The 20,941-nt window shown below is 34.5% G+C and overlaps 1 protein-coding gene across 2 annotated transcripts; it reads left to right on the top strand.

The window, feature by feature from the left end:
• Positions 1 to 90: 90 nt before the first annotated feature.
• LOC123536216 (leucine-rich repeat-containing protein 72-like) lies at positions 91 to 20,884 on the top strand. 2 transcript variants are annotated; one of them, XM_045319192.2, is made up of 9 exons: positions 91 to 214; positions 5,260 to 5,333; positions 5,747 to 5,816; positions 6,774 to 6,969; positions 7,639 to 7,728; positions 8,727 to 8,873; positions 9,711 to 9,749; positions 16,695 to 16,731; positions 17,755 to 20,884. In XM_045319192.2, the coding sequence occupies exons 1-9, from the start codon at positions 197 to 199 to the stop codon at positions 17,918 to 17,920; spliced, it is 837 nt and encodes a 278-aa protein (XP_045175127.2). In that variant the 5' UTR covers positions 91 to 196; the 3' UTR covers positions 17,921 to 20,884. The 2 variants fall into 2 exon arrangements, with proteins under 2 accessions (XP_045175127.2, XP_045175128.2); XM_045319193.2 differs by lacking the exon at positions 9,711 to 9,749 and having other exon boundaries at positions 97 to 214.
• Positions 20,885 to 20,941: the final 57 nt, after the last annotated feature.

Genomic DNA, 20,941 nt, shown 5'->3' with positions numbered 1-20,941 from the left:
TTAGGACAAATGTTGATATCTAGTGACATTGTGAGACAAGTCCATTTAGTAAAAAATTAAGGAAAGTATCAACTGATATAAATTGTTGGTTAATTTACTCAAGAATATACTGTAGTTTTAATTTTTTATTAATATATACATGATACGAATCTAAAATTATGCTGGTTCTGGACGATTTATTGTGGCAACAACGAAGATGGCGGCCTCTGTGCAGGTGAATATTTTTCAGCGTTTTTATACGCCCGTCTCTGAAAGAGCGGGGCGTATTATGTGAACACCCGTGGCGGGCGGATGGGCCACGGTCGGCGTCCAAAAGCATCATTTAGCATGCCCGCTCTTTAAGTTTAAGTCGAACAATTTTCATCCGATCTTCACCAAACTTGCTGACTGACAAATTATGTTTGTGGGCAAAATTTCTCGGCCAAGTTCGATAACCAGCCAAATCGCCCCAGGCACTCTTAGATTAAGCCCCTTGAATTACTTAAAAAACTGTGAATTTAGTTGTCCGCTCTCTAAGTCAAACAGTTTTTATCCGATCTTCACCAAACTTGCCGACAATGTTTGTGGGGGCATAAAATCTCGACCAAGTTCGATAACCGCCCAAATCACCCCAGGAACTCTTGGATTATGGCGCTTGAATTACTCGAAATCTGCGAAATTAGCCTTGTCCATTCAAACAGTTTTGATCCGATTGTCAATGCATTTCATCCCACATGGAACCTAGCTCACAAATACCTTGATTCCTTCTTACTCTTTTTTGGGGTTAACAAAGCATACAACATCAACATTATTACCTTTATTATACGTAACTGAATATTTAGAGGGGCGTATTTTGTGAGAGTCTGGCACTCTTATTTTCTTTAGCATAAAAAAAAATCACCGTAAACTTTAAGCATTTTTTGTGTCACGATATGGAATTGATCTCATTAGGGGAGAATATATGTGTCTGACAGCCGTCTAGTTCAGTCAGTAGAGCAATTGCCCAATTTGCCCAGTAAGCGAGGGTCCCGGATTCGAGCCCTGATAGCAAAGAAGTATAAAATACACAGAATGGCAACACGAGATAATCTCGCGTAAGCTCGTGTCACTGCGTTATCTTATTGAAGCGTTTGTTGACTTGATCACTCATGATCAAATCAACAGACGCTTATTAAAGTATGACACTGGCGATACGACCGGCACGTAATGAACCAAAACGACAACTGTTGATTTCTCAGACTTCCAATAATAAATTCTTCCCTTCCCCGTGTAGAAAATACTAATAACATTAACAAACACCATTATCATTATAAACAAACGATCTGATAGAAAGTTTTTCACGACACAAAGTTTTATCCTTCTGCTGTCTGTTTCATACTCCGATAAAATGAGATCTCATTCAGTGCCCATGTGATGTCGGCGAGATTTGCTCTATATGCCTTTCAAGTTGCTGATCTATTTATTTTTATAGCTCTTTGCTGATAGTCAAAATAATTTGACGGTCAGATTGTTTTATATTTGTGACGGGCAGGGCTCACGCTGTCAGTCGCCATTATCGCCATTTGCGATTATTTTATTTAAATGGCGAATATTTTTTCATTTTGGCGACAGGAACTGGCGATTATTTTATTTAATAGCTACATAAATAATTATGCCAAGTGAGACAGTAACCCGCGGTCTGCTAGTGTAGAAAATCAATAGAGCGGACTGTTGATTACCTCGTGTATTCCAAACACGTGTCAACTATGCCGATAACATTGCCCAAGGCGGTATGATGCAGACGACAATTAAACCGATTATAACTGGAAGTTAATCTTACTTATCTAGCTATCAATCAGATTGAACTGGCAGGCTACTTTTTTGGAACATTTTAAAACGCCAGCGCAAATTTTCTTCAACTCTATATTCGGCAGACGACAATTAAACCAATTTGTACGGGCAGTTTCCTGATGAAAAATTAAATTGCCATCTATAGTTACCGTTAATTTAATTATCTTTAAAAACATATTATAAACTGACCTAACTGTCGACGGTTTCAAAATGACTTTAATCAGGATCTAGGTTAGATATGTGTTTTTAATCTAAAATGAAATTGTTCCAAGCGAAAAAAATATTTTTTTTCGAATTTTCAGAATTTGTAAAGAACGCGAATTTGTTGAAATATTACAGGCCAGATATTTTTAATAGTCTATTTTTTTTTACCACGACAATTCTGGCATAATAAATGTTTTTTGATTTGCACATTAATTAAAAAAATATCGGAAAACCCAGTCCTGTTTCTATTTTTAGAAACATGGCCGATACGGGCAAACTAAAAAACAACATATAAATGTGCTTGCATACTGTAATTAGCGTAAGTAAAAACATTCTAAAACACTTAAAAATTAGTATATTCACTGAATAAAGCATCAAAAACTTGTTGACAAAAAGCTGTAATTCAATAGCTAGTGTGCATAGATGCCAAATATCATGTATTTTTCGCGACTTGATTGTTTTGTACTTTTCAAGCAATTAAAGTGCAGTTATGGTCAAAAGAATCATGAAAACACTTTTGTATAAAGAAAAAGTATAAACATGAATGATACTCAAAGACTTGGTAAACTTTCCATTGTGTGCAACTGTGTCCTTATTGTATGTGCATGAATGGGGCTAATTGAGCCATTGCCCAGTCCATAATGTCAGTCAATATCAACAATTTCAGCTTCCTTACACAAACTAACTATGTGTCCTGTAAATGCCTTCAAAATCCATCAGAATATAGCATTTTAAACTGTTATAGTGGAACCCCACCACCAATATTAGGAGGTAATTTCCCTGAATCCTCAATTCCCACACCCCATGTTGGGGCCTGCTACTTTTTAAAGTAATTAAGAAGATATATATGTTGAAATTTATCATTTTTATTTTTATAAAAATTGCACGCAAAGATCCGCATCAATTTTGGCTATTAATTTTTCACAGGTTAAAAAGTTGGCTATTATTTTTTGGAGGCCAGTGTGAGCCCTGGACGGGCATTCTTTCTATCAAAACTTCGAAGGACCAAAATAATGGAGGATAAATCACAATACATATTGGTTTTATCACTTGCGCATGTTGCCTTGTAGACTCTGCCTTGTGTACAGTACGTATCGTCTTACCCAGTTATTTTAAACAAACCTATTTCAACGCCATTTTTGTTTTGACCTCATTTTCAGTTTATTTGCATTTCCGATGACATAGTTACATGGTGATTTGACAAAAAACATCACGGTTCATTTCACCGGTAAATTCTGTAAACAAGCTCAAAAGTTCGGGATTTGAAGATGTTTATCAACTTTATTTTACCATGTACATGATTTTTAAGGCTTTTACTAATGCATATTTTCATCTATTATAAAAACATCCCGTTGGATGCTTAGATTTAAAAAATGATGGAAATTTTGTTGTACATCTTCAGTCCACTTCCGGTGCTTTCAAAGTCACATACTTGCCATGTAACATGTATAGTCATACTATTTTATGCACTGTTTTGGAAGGTGTATGCATTATCACTTGCCAAGTAGGCTGCAAACAATGGGTCCGTGTACCAAATAAATGTAACAAATATCTCTGTAAACACTGCTGTCCAGAAGAGAGAAACAAAAAAAATCAGACAGTGTTTAATAAAAAAAAGCCGAGTGATTATTTATGTTCATGAATGTTTCAATGTTTTCAGATTTATTTATCATTTGGCCTAAATATTGATTATCTACTTGCACCTGCTGCTGTTTCAAGTTTTATTGCAGCATCCATGACATTTATGGTGTAGCACATGACTTACAGTGATTACACAAATATTTACGCCTATCAAATGCTTTGTAACAAGTATCATGTAAGATTCATCGACCTAGGTGTGTAAGAAAAAAATATGGCCAACCACACTAGTTGTTGTTTACTTTTGATTTCTGACAGCTATAGTTGTTTAGAATAAGCTGTTGACCCGGTAGGCTTCAATGCATAAATCATATACAGTCACGTACCTTACTGAATGTTAAAGCACAGCCATGTTGCCTGTTATGTGCGTCGAAATAGGATACCGGTACATACATAGGTTTAAATCACCAGAAAATGTTAATTTTGGAAAATATTTGATAATTTTTACATAAATCAATGAGGAATTGAATCCCCTTTTAATAATGATACATATAAGTTTCATTTGAATTTATCTCATATTCGCAACAAAATCAGCATTTAAACCCAAATCGGCAATGATGACAATTTGATCGGAAATTTCCTCCACTATTTTGGTCTTTCAAGCATTTGACGTGAGTGGAGATATTGCCCATAAGAAAGATAACTCAATATTTCCTAGGATTGCATCAAATTTGTTGGACTAGAGCCCTGCAATTGATTGCACATTTTACTCACATCGTGACAATTGGTGCCCAGCGTGGGGCCATGGCATTCTTGCTTGTCGGCCTTACGATGCTCACAATATCATGTACCTCCTTAAGGATGAATTAAAAAAATGAGAGTGTATGTCATGGTACCGATCTGGTCACGTTAGGTGAGAACATGTGTCAGGAAGCAAGTTAGCTCAGTAGGTAGAGCACTCATCCTGAAAGCATGGGGATCGAGTTCAAGCCTCAAACTGATTGATCATTATTCTCACCCTGTGCCACTTGTTATTTTTTTTTACTGTAAGAATTATATGGAACTCACTTCAGCTCACCTGAGGTTTAAAATATAACATCGCTTATAACACTAACATGACGAGTACCACATACCTGAGGTTAAACAGCAACTAGTTTGTTTTGATAAATCCTTAGTCATACGTTAAAATATTATCGTCCGCTTTTGAGTACTTAACAGTTTTTATTTATTACCTTCACAAAAAAGTCATCTTTTTGGGACTAAATCTGGTGATATTCTGCCAATCTTGAGATATTTCATAGTGAGATAATGAACAGTTACTAAATAAATTCAGAAATTGTAAACAATCATTCATATGGAATGTCATCAAGACATGTTACACTTTAAAACATCTTATACTATCACCTCTTCTGCATCAGTAAGCAAGAGCTGGTAATGTTAAGGACTAAGTCTCGGCCTCTTTGTGGAGTTAAAGTTTAAGACCTGGTGCAAAACTAGTTAAACATCTCAGTACTCCTTCAGTCCTCTCAATATGTTATTCCATAATAGCAATTATGAAAATACAAATGTACATTGAACATGTTAGAAGTAAAAAAAACTTTTGTCGCTGTAAAAGACTATGTCAGCAATACCATATAAAATCACTGTTAATCTGCTTTTCTGTTTCAGGTAATTGAGGCCCACCTGAAGGACAGAGGCATTAAAAAAGATAAAGATGTGGTAGAATTGTACCTGGCGAAACAGTATGTTTCCAATTCACTTTTACACTTAAAGCAGAACCAAACCTTCTGTCTACTATGATTTTGAAATATTTTTTTACTGGTTACAGTGATATGTACCAGTAAGACGAACACAAACAAAAAATGATTCATCACAAAATTTAACCATTTTATGTTTTTGCATTAATTTTGAATCATTCAAAGATTTGTGTATGAATTTTTGTTAGAAAATACTAGTGGCTTTGTTATTAAGCTAAAATTATAGAAAAATTTAATTCTTTCACTTTTAAGTACTCTGGTCATGCTGGCAGCAAATGCCAGTGGTTGTTAAGACCCTGCCAGATTGTAAAATAAATTTGCTTTTTTTGTTTCAAATTATTCCACCAGTTAGTTAAAACTACTAGAATTATGTTTTTATGTCATTGATTTATTTCCAGAAATCTATCAGAATGTGTAGAGTTAACAAGATTTAAATACCTGAGATGCCTCTGGCTGAATAAAAACAAGGTGAGAACTTTAAAATACAGAGTTGAACCTGTGTTAGCAGTCATATCTTGCTGAATTTCAAAAATGGATTGGTCCGTCATTCAATTTAGGCAGTACCACTTGTTTATGAAAGGGTTGTTCACGAAAAACTTACTGACTGAATAGCAAACAGCGCAGACCATGATCACCCTACATGGACATGCAGGCTGATCTTCATCTGCACTGGTCGCAAAGGAATAATCACTTGTCGCCAGCCAGGTTAACTATTAGGCAGACACTTGCTTTAAGCAATCAGTCAGTGAACTTACTGAATTGAGGGTTTGTTCTAATTTCTACCCGAATAAAGCAGCCATTATAAATCATTGAATTGGTTTTAAAAGCAGTTGCCTGTCTCAAGCAGTCACCTTAAATCAGTGGAATTTTTTAAGCAGCCACTTGCTTTAAGAAGCCACTTTAAATCACTGCATTGACTGGCTGCACAATACAGGTGTGACTATATTGCTGTAACAGCTCAAGCAGTGTTTATGAAAACTTTATAATGAACTAAAATCTCTATAAAATTGAAAAGATATCATGCTGTTATATTGTGTTATTTCTTTTCAAGTAGTTTCCGTTTCATTTAGAATTTGTAATTTTCAACATTTGATTGTAGTTTCATACCAGCAAAACCTTTGTCTCTGTTTTATGATTATAAGCTATATCGTAACAATTACTGTGAAATCATTTAATTTCGTGGGCATGAAATTTCGTGGTTTTGGTCAAAACGGCAATTTCGTTGGGATATGAGTTCGTGGATTTCAATTTTTCAACATAAAACGAATGGGAATTTTACTTGTTCATTGGGATTAAATTTTGTGGATTGACTCAACCACAAAATCCACGAAAATTAGTCCCCCACGAATATTAATGATTTCACAGTATATTTCAATAATTGATAGTATCACATGAAATACAAACGAGTTACTTTATCCTCTCCAGTTGCGTGAGATAACATGTCTAGACAACAACTTCCAGTTAGCGGAACTATACCTGCAGAACAATCAACTGACAGATATATATGGTGCCTTACAACATCTTACAAGCCTTCAAGTGCTTATGTTACATAACAATCAGCTTACAAAACTGGACAAAGTTGTAAAAGAGTTTAACAAGATGCAGTGCCTTAGAACACTTAGTATGTAAATGTAGTTTTGAGTACATAATTATGTAATTTCTGCTAAGTGGAACTGAGGAACTGATGAAAGGAAGTTACTTTTATTTTGATGTAAAATTCTGTCATACAGCAACACACTGATGGCTCGAGATTCCAATTGACTAACTAAAATGTGCACCTTATCCAGGGTTTTTTGAGGGATCAAATGGAAGTTTTATTATTATTGTCTTGGACTATATGAGCGGATGACATTTGTCAGTTTAGAGATTTATTAAATGGACCAAAATACACAGAGCAATATTCCAGAAGCCTGACTACACTTGTTTTGTCATTATTCTATTCTATACAGAATATTAGTAATTTAGCTGGTTCTGTACCAATTTGAACAGTAACTGAATGCTCGGGCAGCCACAGTGGTATTGTTATTACTTCTGTTCTTATAGGCATGTTTAGCATTCATGTTACCATTCAGTTTTATTTCAAACAGTTTTGTACAACAATCCTGTTGCTAAGCAACTTTTTCCTGATTCCTTCGCTCATAATTTGTTATTTTATACTGCTGCATGATTAGAATTTGTTCATACTTTTATTTTTTGATTACAGTCTGTACATATTTTTTTTTATTACAGTTTGTTTTTAGTTTTATTTTTTTATTCAATTTTGTTCATTATTTTGTCCTTTTCATTGCAGATTTGTTTAACAATCCTGTTGCTCAGGAGCCTGACTACAGATTATATGTTATTCATTCTGTTCCATCAATTGAATTACTGGACAGGCAAGGTAAGTGGCTTAGAATTATGCAATTCAAATTCAAGTGTTTGTACAGTGTACTAACAAGTACTCCAAAACGAAAGATTTACTGTTTTCTATTAAGCAAACTCATTGTTTATTAAAATATATTACGGAGACCAGTGATCTAGCAGACAAGGTGTCAGCTTTTAACCGAGTTTATGGGTTCAGGCTCCATTGTGATCCCAACCACACCTTTCTCATATGACATCTGTACTGTTTTTATACAACCATTTTGAAAAAAACAGACATGTCATGTGCATCTATCTGCTTGTCCGTCCGTCCGTCCATAATTTGTGTCTGGAGCACAACTTTATAACCATTTTTAAAGGCATTGACTTTAAACTCAGCATATAGGTAGATGGCAATAATACGATGTGCAGAGCACATGAACTGGGTCTGTAGGTCAAAGGTCAAGGTCACAAATTGAGCTCAAATGTCAAACCTGTCCATCTTATTTCGTGTTTGGAGCATAACTTATTAACCATTCAAGGAACTGATTTCAAACTTGGCATGTAGGTAGGTAGTGATGAGACGATGTGCAGAGAATATGAACCTGGTCTGTAGGTTTAAGGTCAAGGTCACAATTTGAGCTCAAAGGTCAAATCTGTCTGTCATATTTAGTTTCCGGAGCATAACTTATTAACAATTCAAGGTATTGACTTCAGACATGGGATGAAGGTAGGTTGTGATGAGACAAAGAGTCCTGATAAAATCTGAGTTTTTGTATTCGGCTGTCATGGATTTTGCCATGTCAGATAACACTGGGAGCTGAAGCTCATGTTATTCAACCTGGCAAAATTAACTTGAGCCGAATACATCATCCCAGATCAAGCTACTATTATAATAACTCTATTGTACTGTTTAATTTAACAAAGAAATTGCCATTTGAATATAGCTTTTTCTGTACAGAAGCTTAACGACTCTGTAGGTCTTTAAAATCCAATAAATAGGAGCTTAAGAAAACTATGTACTGTCTTATATTCTAGAGGTGCTAAAAGGTGAGAAAGAAGCTTCAAAGAAAATTTATGATCAGGAACAGGAGAAAATCAGGGAGACTGTGGCATTTGGACGTAGATCTGAGGGGCCACCCAACCTGTTTTACCCGGGTAAAGAGCAACAACTCACAAAATTTGGTAGGTGTATTGGAAAATAAACTAATATTTATTAATTTTCCCAAGATATAGATCTAAAGTTTTTCAAGGTAAAATGGGGACTACATATAAAAAATGTTTAAGGGGTTTTTTTTGCAATGAGTAGTTTAAGATATAGATATTAATCATTTGAGCTGCGCCATGCGAACAGCATGGTTCCTGACCAGTCTGTGGGGATGCGCAGGCTGGTCTGGATAGATGCTGGTCACAAACGCACTGTGTTGGTTTTCTCATGGTGTGGCTCATTTATGGTTTCCATGAATCAAAGTTATCACTTTTCATATAACAAAATCTTTCAAACAGCTTGTTAGTAATACTGACTTTTTTTTCTGTCCAGCTAAAACATACCTTGTACTTACAATAACTAATTCAGTATTTTGATGGTTCCAAAATTAGCCAGCTGGTTTCTTCACTGCTATATGGTATGTTTTGCTATGGTTACGTACTGGTTCATTGTACACATAATGCCAGAATGTGAATGTTCATATAACTTTATTGTGTAAAGTGACTACTGCATGATGTAGTCTCAGTAACATAAGTCTCAGTTACACTTAAGTCACAGTATCACTTAAGTCTCAGTTACACATCATGACTGACAAAGGTTTACCTTTTCTGTAAATAGTTTTTCCTCACATTTTCAGTTTTATTATGATATACAAAACTTATATGAAGAAAATATTTCTAATAACTAGAAATTCAACATAGAGAAATGGTAACTCCTTCATCTGAAAGTTTCAAACTTGTCGGTGTTATTAGTATTAATTTTGCAAATAAATTATGCCAGTATCTTCATTTAATCCAATATATAATATAATACAGAGTTGCAGTTGCCAAGGAGATATATAAAGCCAAACAAGAGTGAGTGGTTGGGTTTTCATCCCGGAGAATTTTGTTTGTGTTGATTTTGATATTTATTAATTGATATGGAGTGATTTCTAACTTTTTTTTACCTCCCTTCAAAGAAGAGGTGGTTAATTATTTTGCTCATTGTCTGTCAGTCTGTTGATGTATTGGTAGACCATCAAACTTCATAATTATAATCATTGCCTGTGGTCAAAAGATGAACCTTATTGTTTTGGGGTTCAGCAGGTCAAAGTAACAATGATCTTTATACAAAAAAACAATTTCCGCATAGTAAGTAAAAACACATTTTGTTGTACAGTAGCCAACTTTTACAGGATGATTTCCTGTGGTCAGTAGATGACCCTTATTCATAAGATAAAATTTAATGTCACAGTGACCTCTAAACTGTTTGCACTCAACAACTAAAAACTCCTATGCCTAATGCCTTCTAACTTCATAAAATTATTGCCTATGGTCAACACTTGACCCCTTATGTTTTAGGGGTCAGTATGTTGCATTCAACTGTTAGTGTCACTGGCCTTGAAACTAGCAGTATTGAAAACATTTATGGGCTTTTAAATTTCATAGATGACTCGACTGTGGTCAGAAGATGACTCCTATTGTTTTCGGGTCGGGTTAAGGTCACAATTACCTTTAGATTGAAAAGGTTTTTGCACAAGTACTGGAGAAAGCTTGAGTCTATGGCTGCATAGGATGATCTCTGTTGTATTTGAGTTCATTTTGGCAAAGGTCAAGGTCACAACATACAAAATTCTATAACCAGTTGCCTTTGACAGGTCATCATTGAGGGCCATATATGTTTTACAAACAGCTCTTGTTGTGTTTTTTTATGTAACAGAAATGTGGGGAAATCTGAAATTTACTGTGGAAACTCACATTGGTCAAACATTTTAGGATGTTTGCCTGTAATCAGTAGATGACCTCTACTGTTTTGTATGTCAGTAAGTCAAAGGTCAAAGTGACCTTGACACTGAAAATGTTTTCCACTCAGTGACCAAAGAACATATTGGCATACAGTTCTTAAATTTCATAGGATGAGTAAATATGGTCAGTAGATGACTCGAATTGTTAAGAGAGTTGATAGATAAAAATTCAAGCTCACAGTGATCTCTAAATTCTAAATAATTTCTGTTAATTACTCAAGAAAGCTTCAGTCTATAGTCATCAAACTTGATCATATGACTGTTTGTGGTCAGTAGATGACTACTGTTTTTAGGACCAGATTTGGCTAAGGTCAAGGTTTAAGTTACCTGTAGACTCTTAATGACTAAAGAATGCTAAGCATCACACTTAATTGCCTATGATATTGCCCATGGTATTGTGTTAGTCAGTAGGTCAAAGGTCAAGGTCACAATGGCCATGAGATAAAAAAAAAATAGTTTCCATTCAGTTATTAAAGAATACTTCGGGTGATTGACTGTGGTCAGCAGATAACACCAATCGTTTTGGGATCAGCAGGTCAGAGGTCAAGGTCACTGACCTTGAGACCAAAAAAAAGGTTTCTATGAATGCTTTGGCTTAAATCTTTGTAGGATGGTTGCCTTAAATCAGAAGATGACCCCTGTTGTTTTTTAGGTCAAAGGGCAAGTTAATAGCCTACAAAATTACATGTATTACCCACTTGCCATCAACAGGCCATCTTTGAAAGATATTCATTCATTTTAATTGAGACTGGAGTAAGGTTTGCCTGTTGGTTTGCTAATTAGATTATTTTTTATTTCTTTTGCTTTTTTTACTAGTTTATGTATATTTTTTAATTTAGATATATATATTTTAGCAAGGACTGCTGAGTGAAATTTAACAGGAGAGGACAGATTTAATCTAACATTTTTGTGTCCGTGGTGGTGTCGTGTTGTGGCATTGTGTTTAAACTTACTTAAGCCATGAAGAAGGATATTTTTTTATTGTTATGTTTCCTTTCAACATACATTATAAGGTACTTCAGAAGAATTAAAAGCCTGTATAGGACTGTGATTTACTTTAATAATTGAAAAAGGTATCCTAGAAAATGCTGGTTAGGTTAACTATTGTATTTGTGTTAAATGTGGGAAATACGCTGACAAAATAGCATTTAAAGCTTAACTATTTGAAGAATTGGGAGGGGTATTGTACTCTCCCTAGCACTGCCTCTGCTTTCAGGTTAACATTTTATCGCAAGGTTCTCAGTCTCAATTTATATTCTTTCAAGTTTTGAATAGTCGTGCTGGCTGTCCTTGCCACAGCTCTTGTTGAAAATCTTTTTTTGTCATTACTCTGTCTGGAGTATGAATCTCTGGCCTTAAAAATTCTGTGATACTTTGTTGTCATTTTTCATAACTCTTCCTTGGTTGTGTGCAATATTTAATACAGGCGCAGTGATCTTATAGGTGGGAGATATGATTGTGAAATCAGAGGTTACAAGTCTGATCTTCAACGTACCCCTCCAGCATAAAATTTAATCAGTAATTTTCTTGAAAATTGATTTCTGTACTATTTCCCCCTAGAATGAAAAAAACTTGTTACTTCTTACATCTTAAAAATGGAGAAACTATAGAAATGAACCTAATCGAAAGGATTTTTGCGTAAGTAATTCTTTAGTGATAATGACATCTTTAAGCACAATTAACTTTATGGTTATGAATTCCTTCTTCTTTAATAAAAGATTGCAAATACTGCAAAATAATTAATATTCATGGGGGACTTATTTTCAAATTTAAATCTCAGTAATCAAGTAAAATTCCCATTAGTTCATATTCAGAATTCAAAAAGAAAACATGAATTCATATCCCTGTAAGATATAGTCATTTTCTCACAAGTCATGAAGTTTTGTGCGAATGAAATGAAACAATTTTACAGTATTGTAAAAGGTCATAATTGTACCATTTAATACTAGTATATCAAATTGTTCAGTGTAACACTGATCCTGTTATGGAATGTATTCTTCCTTGTTGCTAGGCGTATAGGTATGATTCCTTGAATATCTTCTATCATTTCTGAAGTATAGGGTACCATGTTGAAACTACATGTATTAGGTTAATCACAGGCATTTTTTCATGGACCTACAACCTTTTTCACAAACTTTAAGATGCCTGTTTTTGTTCCTTTTTATTTTCGTAGTTACTTTTTTTTCAATTTATATATATTATTCTTTAGATATTTTAATTTTTATTTTTATTTCGTTTTTCTTAGTTTAAGTTATTATGTTTTCTTTCCTTTTTTATGATTTTCCAGTTACTCTTCACTTCTTTATTTTAGCTCACCTGAGCACGAAGTGCTCAAAGGTGAGCTTTTGTGATCGCCTGTGTTCGTCGTCCGTCTGTCTTCCGTCATCAACAATTTGACTGTTAACACTCTAGAGGTCACAATTTTGGCCCAATCTTAATGAAACTTGGTCAGAATGTTACCCTCAATAAAATCTTTGATGAGTTTGATATTGGGTCATCTTGGATCAGAAACTAGGTCACCAGGTCATTCAAAGGAAAAGCTTCTTAACACTCTAGAGGTCACAATTTTGGCCCAAACTTACTGAAACTTGGTCAGAATGTTACCCTCAATAAAATCTTGGACGAGTTTGATATTGGGTCTAAAACTAGGTCACCAGGTCAAATCAAAGGAAAAATTTGTTAACACTCTAGAGGTCACAATTTTGGCCCAATCTTAATGAAACTTGGACAAAATGTTACTCTCAGTAAAATCTTGGATGAGTTCGATATTGGATCATCTTGTATCAGAAACTAAGTCACCAGGTCAATTCAAAAGAAAAGCTTCTTAACACTCTAGAGGTCACAATTTTGGCCCAAACTTAATGAAACTTGGTCAGAGTGTTACCCTCAATAAAATCTTGGAAGAGTTCGACGTTGGGTCATCTTGGATCAAAAACTAGGTCACCAGGTCAAATCAAAAGAAAAGCTTGATAACACTCTAGAGGTCACAATTTTGGCCCAATCTTAATGAAACTTTGTCAGAATGTTACCGTCAATAAAATATTGGATGAATTAGATATTTGGTCATCTTGATTAAAAAACTAGGTCACCTGGTCAAATCAAAGGAAAAGCTTCATGAATCTTGGTCAGAATGTTAATCTTGATGGTCTCAAGGTGCAGTTTGAATCTGGGTCATGTAGGATCAAAAACTAGGTCACCAGGTCAAATCAAAGGAAAAGCTAGATAACACTGTAGAGGCCACATTTATGGCCATATCTTAATGAAACTAAGTCAGAATGCTAATCTTGATGATCTGTGGTCAAGTTTAAATCTGGGTCAGGTGGGGTCAAAAACTAGGTCACTACGTCAGATCAAAGGAAAAGCTTGCTAATACTCTAGAGACCACATTTATGACTGTATCTTCATGAAACTAAGTCAGAATGTTAATCTTAATGATCTTTAGGTCAAGTTTGAATCTGGGTCATGTTGGGTCAAAAACTAGTTCACTGGGTCAAATCAAAGGAAAAGCTAGTTAACACTTTAGAGACAACATTTATGACCATATCTTAATGAAACTTGGTCAGAATGTTAATCTTGATGATCCTTAGGTCAATAGGTGAGGTGAGAGATACAGGCCCTCTTGTTTGTTTTTTTAGTGAAAACCTATTAAAATACTATATTTAAGCAGATTTAGAGAGGATATCCTTGTAACTTACTTGCCCTGATTTCTGATGAAAGATATTGTCTCCTCACCATCAAAGTTTGATAATTGTTTCTGCATGCCAAGTCATTTAGCACTATTTTTATTATTTGAGAAGGATCACTAATATTTGTGTTTATATTTTAACAGCCTAAAACTGAGCGCCTGCCTTCCCTGTATTAAAACCATCACTTTAACAAACTGTAAAACAACTTAAACAGACATAAGTAAGTTTTATAACATTAAACAGTCATGTGAAAAATAGACAATCTGTTTATTTTTAATATGCCTTTATTTAAGAGATAGATAAAAATAACTGATAATTTTAGCAGTTTGTGAATTTCATAATTCAGTCATTGGCAGCTTTGAGTGATTTTTAGCTCACCTGTCACAAAGTGACAAGGTGAGCTTTTGTGATCGCGCAGTGTCCGTCGTCCGTCGTCTGTCCGTGCGTCCGTCCGTAAACTTTTTGCTTGTGACCACTCTAGAGGTCACATTTTTCATGGGATCTTTATGAAAATTGGTCAGAATGTTCATCTTGATGATATCTAGGTCAAGTTCAAAACTGGGTCACGTGCGGTCAAAAGCTAGGTCAGTAGGTCTAAAAATAGAAAAACCTTGTGACCACTCTAGAGGTCACATTTTTCATGTGATCTTCATGAAAGTTGGTCAGAATGTTCATCTTGATGATATCTAGGTCAAGTTCGAAACTGGGTCACGTGCGGTCAAAAAATAGGTCAGTAGGTCTAAAAATAAAAAAACCTTGTGACCACTCTAGAGGTCACATTTTTCATGGGATCTTCATGAAAGTTGGTCAGAATGTTCATCTTGATGATATCTAGGTCAAGTTCGAAACTGGGTCACGTGCGTTTAAAAACTAGGTTAGTAGGTCTAAAAATAGAAAAACCTTGTGACCACTCTAGAGGTCACATTTTTCATGGGATCTTCATGAAAGTTGGTCAGATTGTTCATCTTAATGATATCTAGGTCAAGTTTTAAACTGGGTCACGTGCGGTCAAAAACTAGGTCAGTAGGTCTAAAAATAGAAAAACCTTGTGACCACTCTAGAGGTCACATTTTTCATGGGATCTTCATGAAAGTTGGTCAGAATGTTCATCTTGATGATATCTAGGTCAAGTTCGAAACTGGGACACGTGGAGTCAAAAACTAGGTCAGTAGGTCTAAAAATAGAAAAACATTGTGACCACTCTAGAGGTCACATTTTTCATGGGATCTTTATGAAAGTTGGTCAGAATGTTCATCTTGATGATATCTAGGTCAGATTCGAAACTGGGTCACGTGCCTTCAAAAACTAGGTCAGTAGGTCTAAAAATAGAAAAACCTTGTGACCACTCTAGAGGTCACATTTTTCATGGGATCTTCATGAAAGTTGCTCAGAATGTTCATCTTGATGATATCTAGGTCAAGTTCGAAACTGGGTTACGTGCGGTCAAAAACTAGTCAGTAGGTCTAAAAATAGAAAAACCTTATGACCACTCTAGAGGTCACATTTTTCATGGGATCTTCATGAAAGTTGGTCAGAATGTTCATCTTGATGATATCTAGGTCAAGTTCGAAACTGGGTCACGTGCGGTCAAAAACTAGGTCAGTAGGTCTAAAAATAGAAAAACCTTATGACCACTCTAGAGGTCACATTTTTCATGGGATCTTCATGAAAGTTAGTCAGAATGTTCATCTTGATGATATCTGGGTTACGTGCGGTCAAAAACTAGGTCAGTAGGTCTAAAAATAGAAAAACCTTGTGACCACTCTAGAGGTCACATTTTTCATGGGATCTTTATGGAAGTTGGTCAGAATGTTCATCTTGATGATATCTAGGTCAAGTTCGAAACTTGGTCACGTGCCTTCAAAAACTAGGTCAGTAGGTCTAAAAATAGAAAAACCTTGTGACCACTCTAGAGGTCACATTTTTCATGGGATCTTCATGAAAGTTGGTCAGAATGTTCATCTTGATGATATCTGGGTCAAGTTCGAAACTGGGTCACGTGCGGTCAAAAACTAGGTCAGTAGGTCTAAAAATAGAAAAACCTTGTGACCACTCTAGAGGTCACATTTTTCATGGGATCTTTATGAAAGTTGGTCAGAATGTTCATCTTGATGATATCTAGGTCAAGTTCGAAACTGGGTCACGTGCCTTCAAAAACTAGGTCAGTAGGTCTAAAAATAGAAAAACATTGTGACCACTCTAGAGGTCACATTTTTCATGGGATCTTCATGAAAGTTGGTCAAAAACGATGTCATACTCAAAACTGGGTCATGTGGGAAGAGGTGAGCGATTCAGGACCATCATGGTCCTCTTGTTTTTTCTTGTTTTAGATACAAGAGATCTTGGAAACAGCTTCTTGAGAGACAGGTTTGTATATTTGCTTTTTATTTCTTTCTTTGTGCAAACAAGCCATAAATTTCCTCGTTACAGAAGCTGCATTTAGATATGAAGGATGTTTTCCTGTTTATTTCATATCAACTTACTAAACAAAACAGAATTATGCAAATCTGGTTGAGAATGATCAATATTGTGTCTCAGTCTGAAGTGCTTTTAAAGTTTATAATAGTTTTATCTCAAGTAATGATTTTATCTTTTAATACAGTCATTATAAAAAATTCATATGCATAGAAATAAAACAAGTATGCCTGTGATATAATGCAATGTCTGAACGACAAACGATTATTTTTTTGTTCATTTTTCACCGTTTCTCACACGATTCACACAAGATCTGACAGAAAAAATCTGACAAAGTACAGGTGTTACAAGTTTGTTTTTCATTCATAAATTGCCGGAAAAATTCTAAGAGGTGATACATATACTATACATATTATTAACAATGATTTAATTTTTATTGCGTATTCTAGCATGAAACTGCTGTTATTGTCACTTTTCGGGGGTGTTTTAACAGGAGAGAAAACGTGTGTTAACAGAGAGATTCCCGCGCTCACGTGCTGTTATAACACCTTTTTATATATGCATGTTCCGTGGCAAAGCGTAAACGCATTACGGCCCCAAAACGGATAATTCAAAATGAAATGACGTTGACGTGACAAAAAATGTAGACTTTACCGCGCATTTCCTGGAAATTCAGTGACGTTGAGGGACAATATATATTAATTCACCTGTTTTTTTACGCGCTTTCTGTTAGAATAATGTTAGCGCATGTTCTTTTTGTGTTATAACATCTTCAGATTCCCTCGGGAATCGTTGGTATTCTGCAGATGTTTATAACACGAAAAAAACATGCGTTATCCCTACAATAATGTCACACTTTCAGTATTCTTATTTTCTATTAGAAAAATATCAGTGATGCTATAATTTAATTTAATTGGCTGCTAATTACAATAAATTTTAAACTTTCTCTTGCATTTGACTTTCTTTGTCTTTCAGTCCACTATATGCAAGTGAAGAGGACGCTAGCAATGCACGTAGATTGAAGAAATCTGTCACCCTCTATACAACATTTGATTGGTCCAAAATACCTAGAATAGAAGAACGACGACAGGCAGATACCGTGTTTGACTCGCCAGAAATTATTACTCATGTTTACAGATAAAATGGCATTTATGTTATGCATTTTTGTTAAGAATTGTTATATATTCACAGAGGTATCAGTGTAAAAATGTATGTTTTGATTGAATAATTTAACATGTTAGCGTTGTTAAAAATATTTAGACTGGCTCCAGTTTTTTCATGCTTTATGCAGTATAACAAAAATGGTAAAAATATAACCAGTAATCTCTACGCTACCAACTGTTGCTATTAAACTGGTGAAAGATAACCACAGCACAATATTAGAAGTAGTGTAATAGCTATAGAAATATGCTGTTGGTTCAGTCAGAAAAGTAAAAACGCGAATAACTGCAAAGAAATAACATGTTTGTCTCCTATAGGAGATCACCACATCTTGGCAACTCTGTTTTGTAACATTCAACCAATCAATCCTGAAAAATGTTATTCAGTCATTACAGTCCGAAAAGAATAATGTTTTCTCTAGGGTAGATAATATGTGCTCTGACATTAAACTTTTTAGACTTTTGAAGATTGTCGTGCAAAGCCAATTTTGGGTTGTCATGTGTCAAGGCTTTCCCGGTGACTTGCACATGGTCAGCTGTTCTACCCTGGTGCCTGCCTATGCCAGAAATATTGTTGGGAGGGGCACCTGGGGTCTTCTTCTCTGTTAAATTTTGGAAAGTCACAATATTACCTAATTTGTGAGAGTGCAACATAAAACTTGACAAGACAGAATTAACTAGGTTTACAACATGAGATATTTTAAGCAAATCTGATTGACTACTGGTGTATGATTACCACAGTCTGAAAGCCTTTCTAAGTTGTTCTGTTGTTTTCCCAACTTTATTCAAAATTTAATGTTACTGAAAAATAAAGACAGTACATAGATGTATATTATATATAGAAAGAAAGCATTTTTGAAAAAGTATTTAATTCTGTCTGGTGCCTTAGATATTGATATGACATTTTGTATTTTACCATGGTTTAAATGTTTGGCTTTTTGTCTAAACTGTTATTGTATAACACAGAAGGTGTTAAATATCTGTAATGTGTTGGTGAGAGTAAAGAGATGTGTCTAATCATGAGAAAGAGGGAAAATCGAATTTTGACGAAAAAACTACAAATTTCCTATCATTTTTCTCAGGTCTGTATGGTTTCTCATAACTAAATTCCACTGGATTTTTTTTTTTGTCTAAGAAAAAAATATTATTTTGTTTTATGAGAGCATCGCTACATCCATAATTCTTTGTCTAGTGGTTGTATCAGAAATAAGTATGATTGTAAAAGCTAGTTTGCTTACACTTTACCAAATTTCCAGCAGTGATTGTCTCCCCTAGTGCTTCAAAAATACCATGTGACCTTAAAAATCACATGGCCATTGAAAAGATATTTAAATATTATTTATTTATTTTTGATTTTATCATTTTTTCACCCATTTTAGCATTAAATTTCTTAAATAATTTCAGTAACTAAAATCTAACTAAAAGATTTATCAAAATCTTGATGAAAATGTGTTAGTGATGGCAGACGTCTATTTGCTGTAAGGGGAGACAACTATGTAGGAATCTGAAACTATACATGTTGTACATTGTTTTCTATAGGTGCAGGATTTCTTCTTTTCTTCACAATGTGTACCATAATTACATTTTACATAATTAATTAGCATTATTATAAAAAAGTATTGGATATACATTTTTTCGTGGGAGTTTGATAAAATAAGTATTTTAAACAAACAGTATTTGACTGATATTTTTGTCTTCTAATGAAAGTATTATGTATCAGAAATTTAATCTTTAGTGCTATGATCAGTTAAGTATTAGTGCTTACAAGGTTAAATATTTTGTTTTAGGTAGTATGCATTTTTAATGCCCCCAAAGGGAGGCATATTAGTTTTCAACTGTCCATCTGTTCGTTCGTTCGTCACAACGTTAACTTTTTGCATGAAGGCACTTTACTCACGAACCACTGCACCCAGGACCTTCAAACTTCACATGCTGATAGTACTTATTGAGTACACGACCCCTGCTGACGTTTGGGTCACCAGGTCAAAGGTCAAGGTGCTGCAGGGGCATTTGTCACCATTAGTGACAGCTCTTGTTTTAAATAAGCTTTGTACGATTGATAACAATGTTTCTTTTAAAATATGTTTGAGAATAGTTGGCTCCATAATGTCTCTTCTACTAAAAGATTTTTTTTTCATTCTTTCTTGGATCATTTCAGTCAGCTTTTAAAAACCTTCATTTTGCTTTAGGTAGATCATATTTTTGTGAGATACAATAGAAACAATGTGCCATTGGTTTTAGGTGATCTGCCTTTTGCTTAAAATGAGTTTTCTTTGGTTCCTTCTTTTTTTTAAATATATAAAAATTCTATTCATTGACAAGTATGTCATTCTAAAGAACTTCAGGAGTGGTAACAGGAGTTTCAGATATCTTGTATTTTTGGAAAAGCAGCATTATACCTTAAATTTTTTAGGATTTTGATTTATTCATGGGCTGGGTGTAGAGAAAAAAAATTCCTTTTCATATTGAATTTATGTGTGTTTTCTATTTAAGAATTGTTTTATTTAGTGACACCAGTTTTTATTATAATGCATTAAACAAGCAAAAATTTCTTAATATGCATTGTATGTTATAGAATAATGTGGTGAGAGCTTTTAATGGTTTCGATATGATTTTATACTTACTGTATGCAGCAGATTTTACTTTTTTCAGAATACAGATCCATTTATTAATAAGTTGCTAACAACCACTGACAAAAAATAGCTTTTTGATGAATGTTTTCATTTTTTTTACCATTTATCAAACATAAAATATTGAACTGAGTCCTGTTTATTCAGGTTGTCATCTCTTTGGTTTTAACTAACCATATGAGTTGTGCCTGTCCTTTGAATATATACTTGTTACAGTTCATTGATAAGATATTATAGTATTATAATTGGTCTGTGATAGATTCTTACCTTTTCATTATTACAATAAATTACTTGTTTCTTTTTGCAAACTCTTAATAGTCTCTGTTTTATTTTATACCAATGCAATTCACCCTATCTGAAGGGATGAACCAT

The sequence above is a fragment of the Mercenaria mercenaria genome, chromosome 17 (assembly GCF_021730395.1).
Source record: "Mercenaria mercenaria strain notata chromosome 17, MADL_Memer_1, whole genome shotgun sequence".
Classification (NCBI taxonomy): Eukaryota; Metazoa; Mollusca; class Bivalvia; order Venerida; family Veneridae; genus Mercenaria; species Mercenaria mercenaria.
The sequence above is the reverse complement of the archived record's forward strand: the minus strand, read 5'-3'. Positions and strand labels throughout refer to the sequence as shown.

Bases quoted from the DNA above. Each gene is read 5' to 3' on its own strand.
- LOC123536216 (XM_045319192.2), top strand. The intron at 8,874-9,710 runs GTAGGTGTATTG...AATATAATACAG, and splicing joins GCAACAACTCACAAAATTTG to AGTTGCAGTTGCCAAGGAGA. The intron at 16,732-17,754 runs GTTTGTATATTT...TTTGTCTTTCAG, and splicing joins AACAGCTTCTTGAGAGACAG to TCCACTATATGCAAGTGAAG.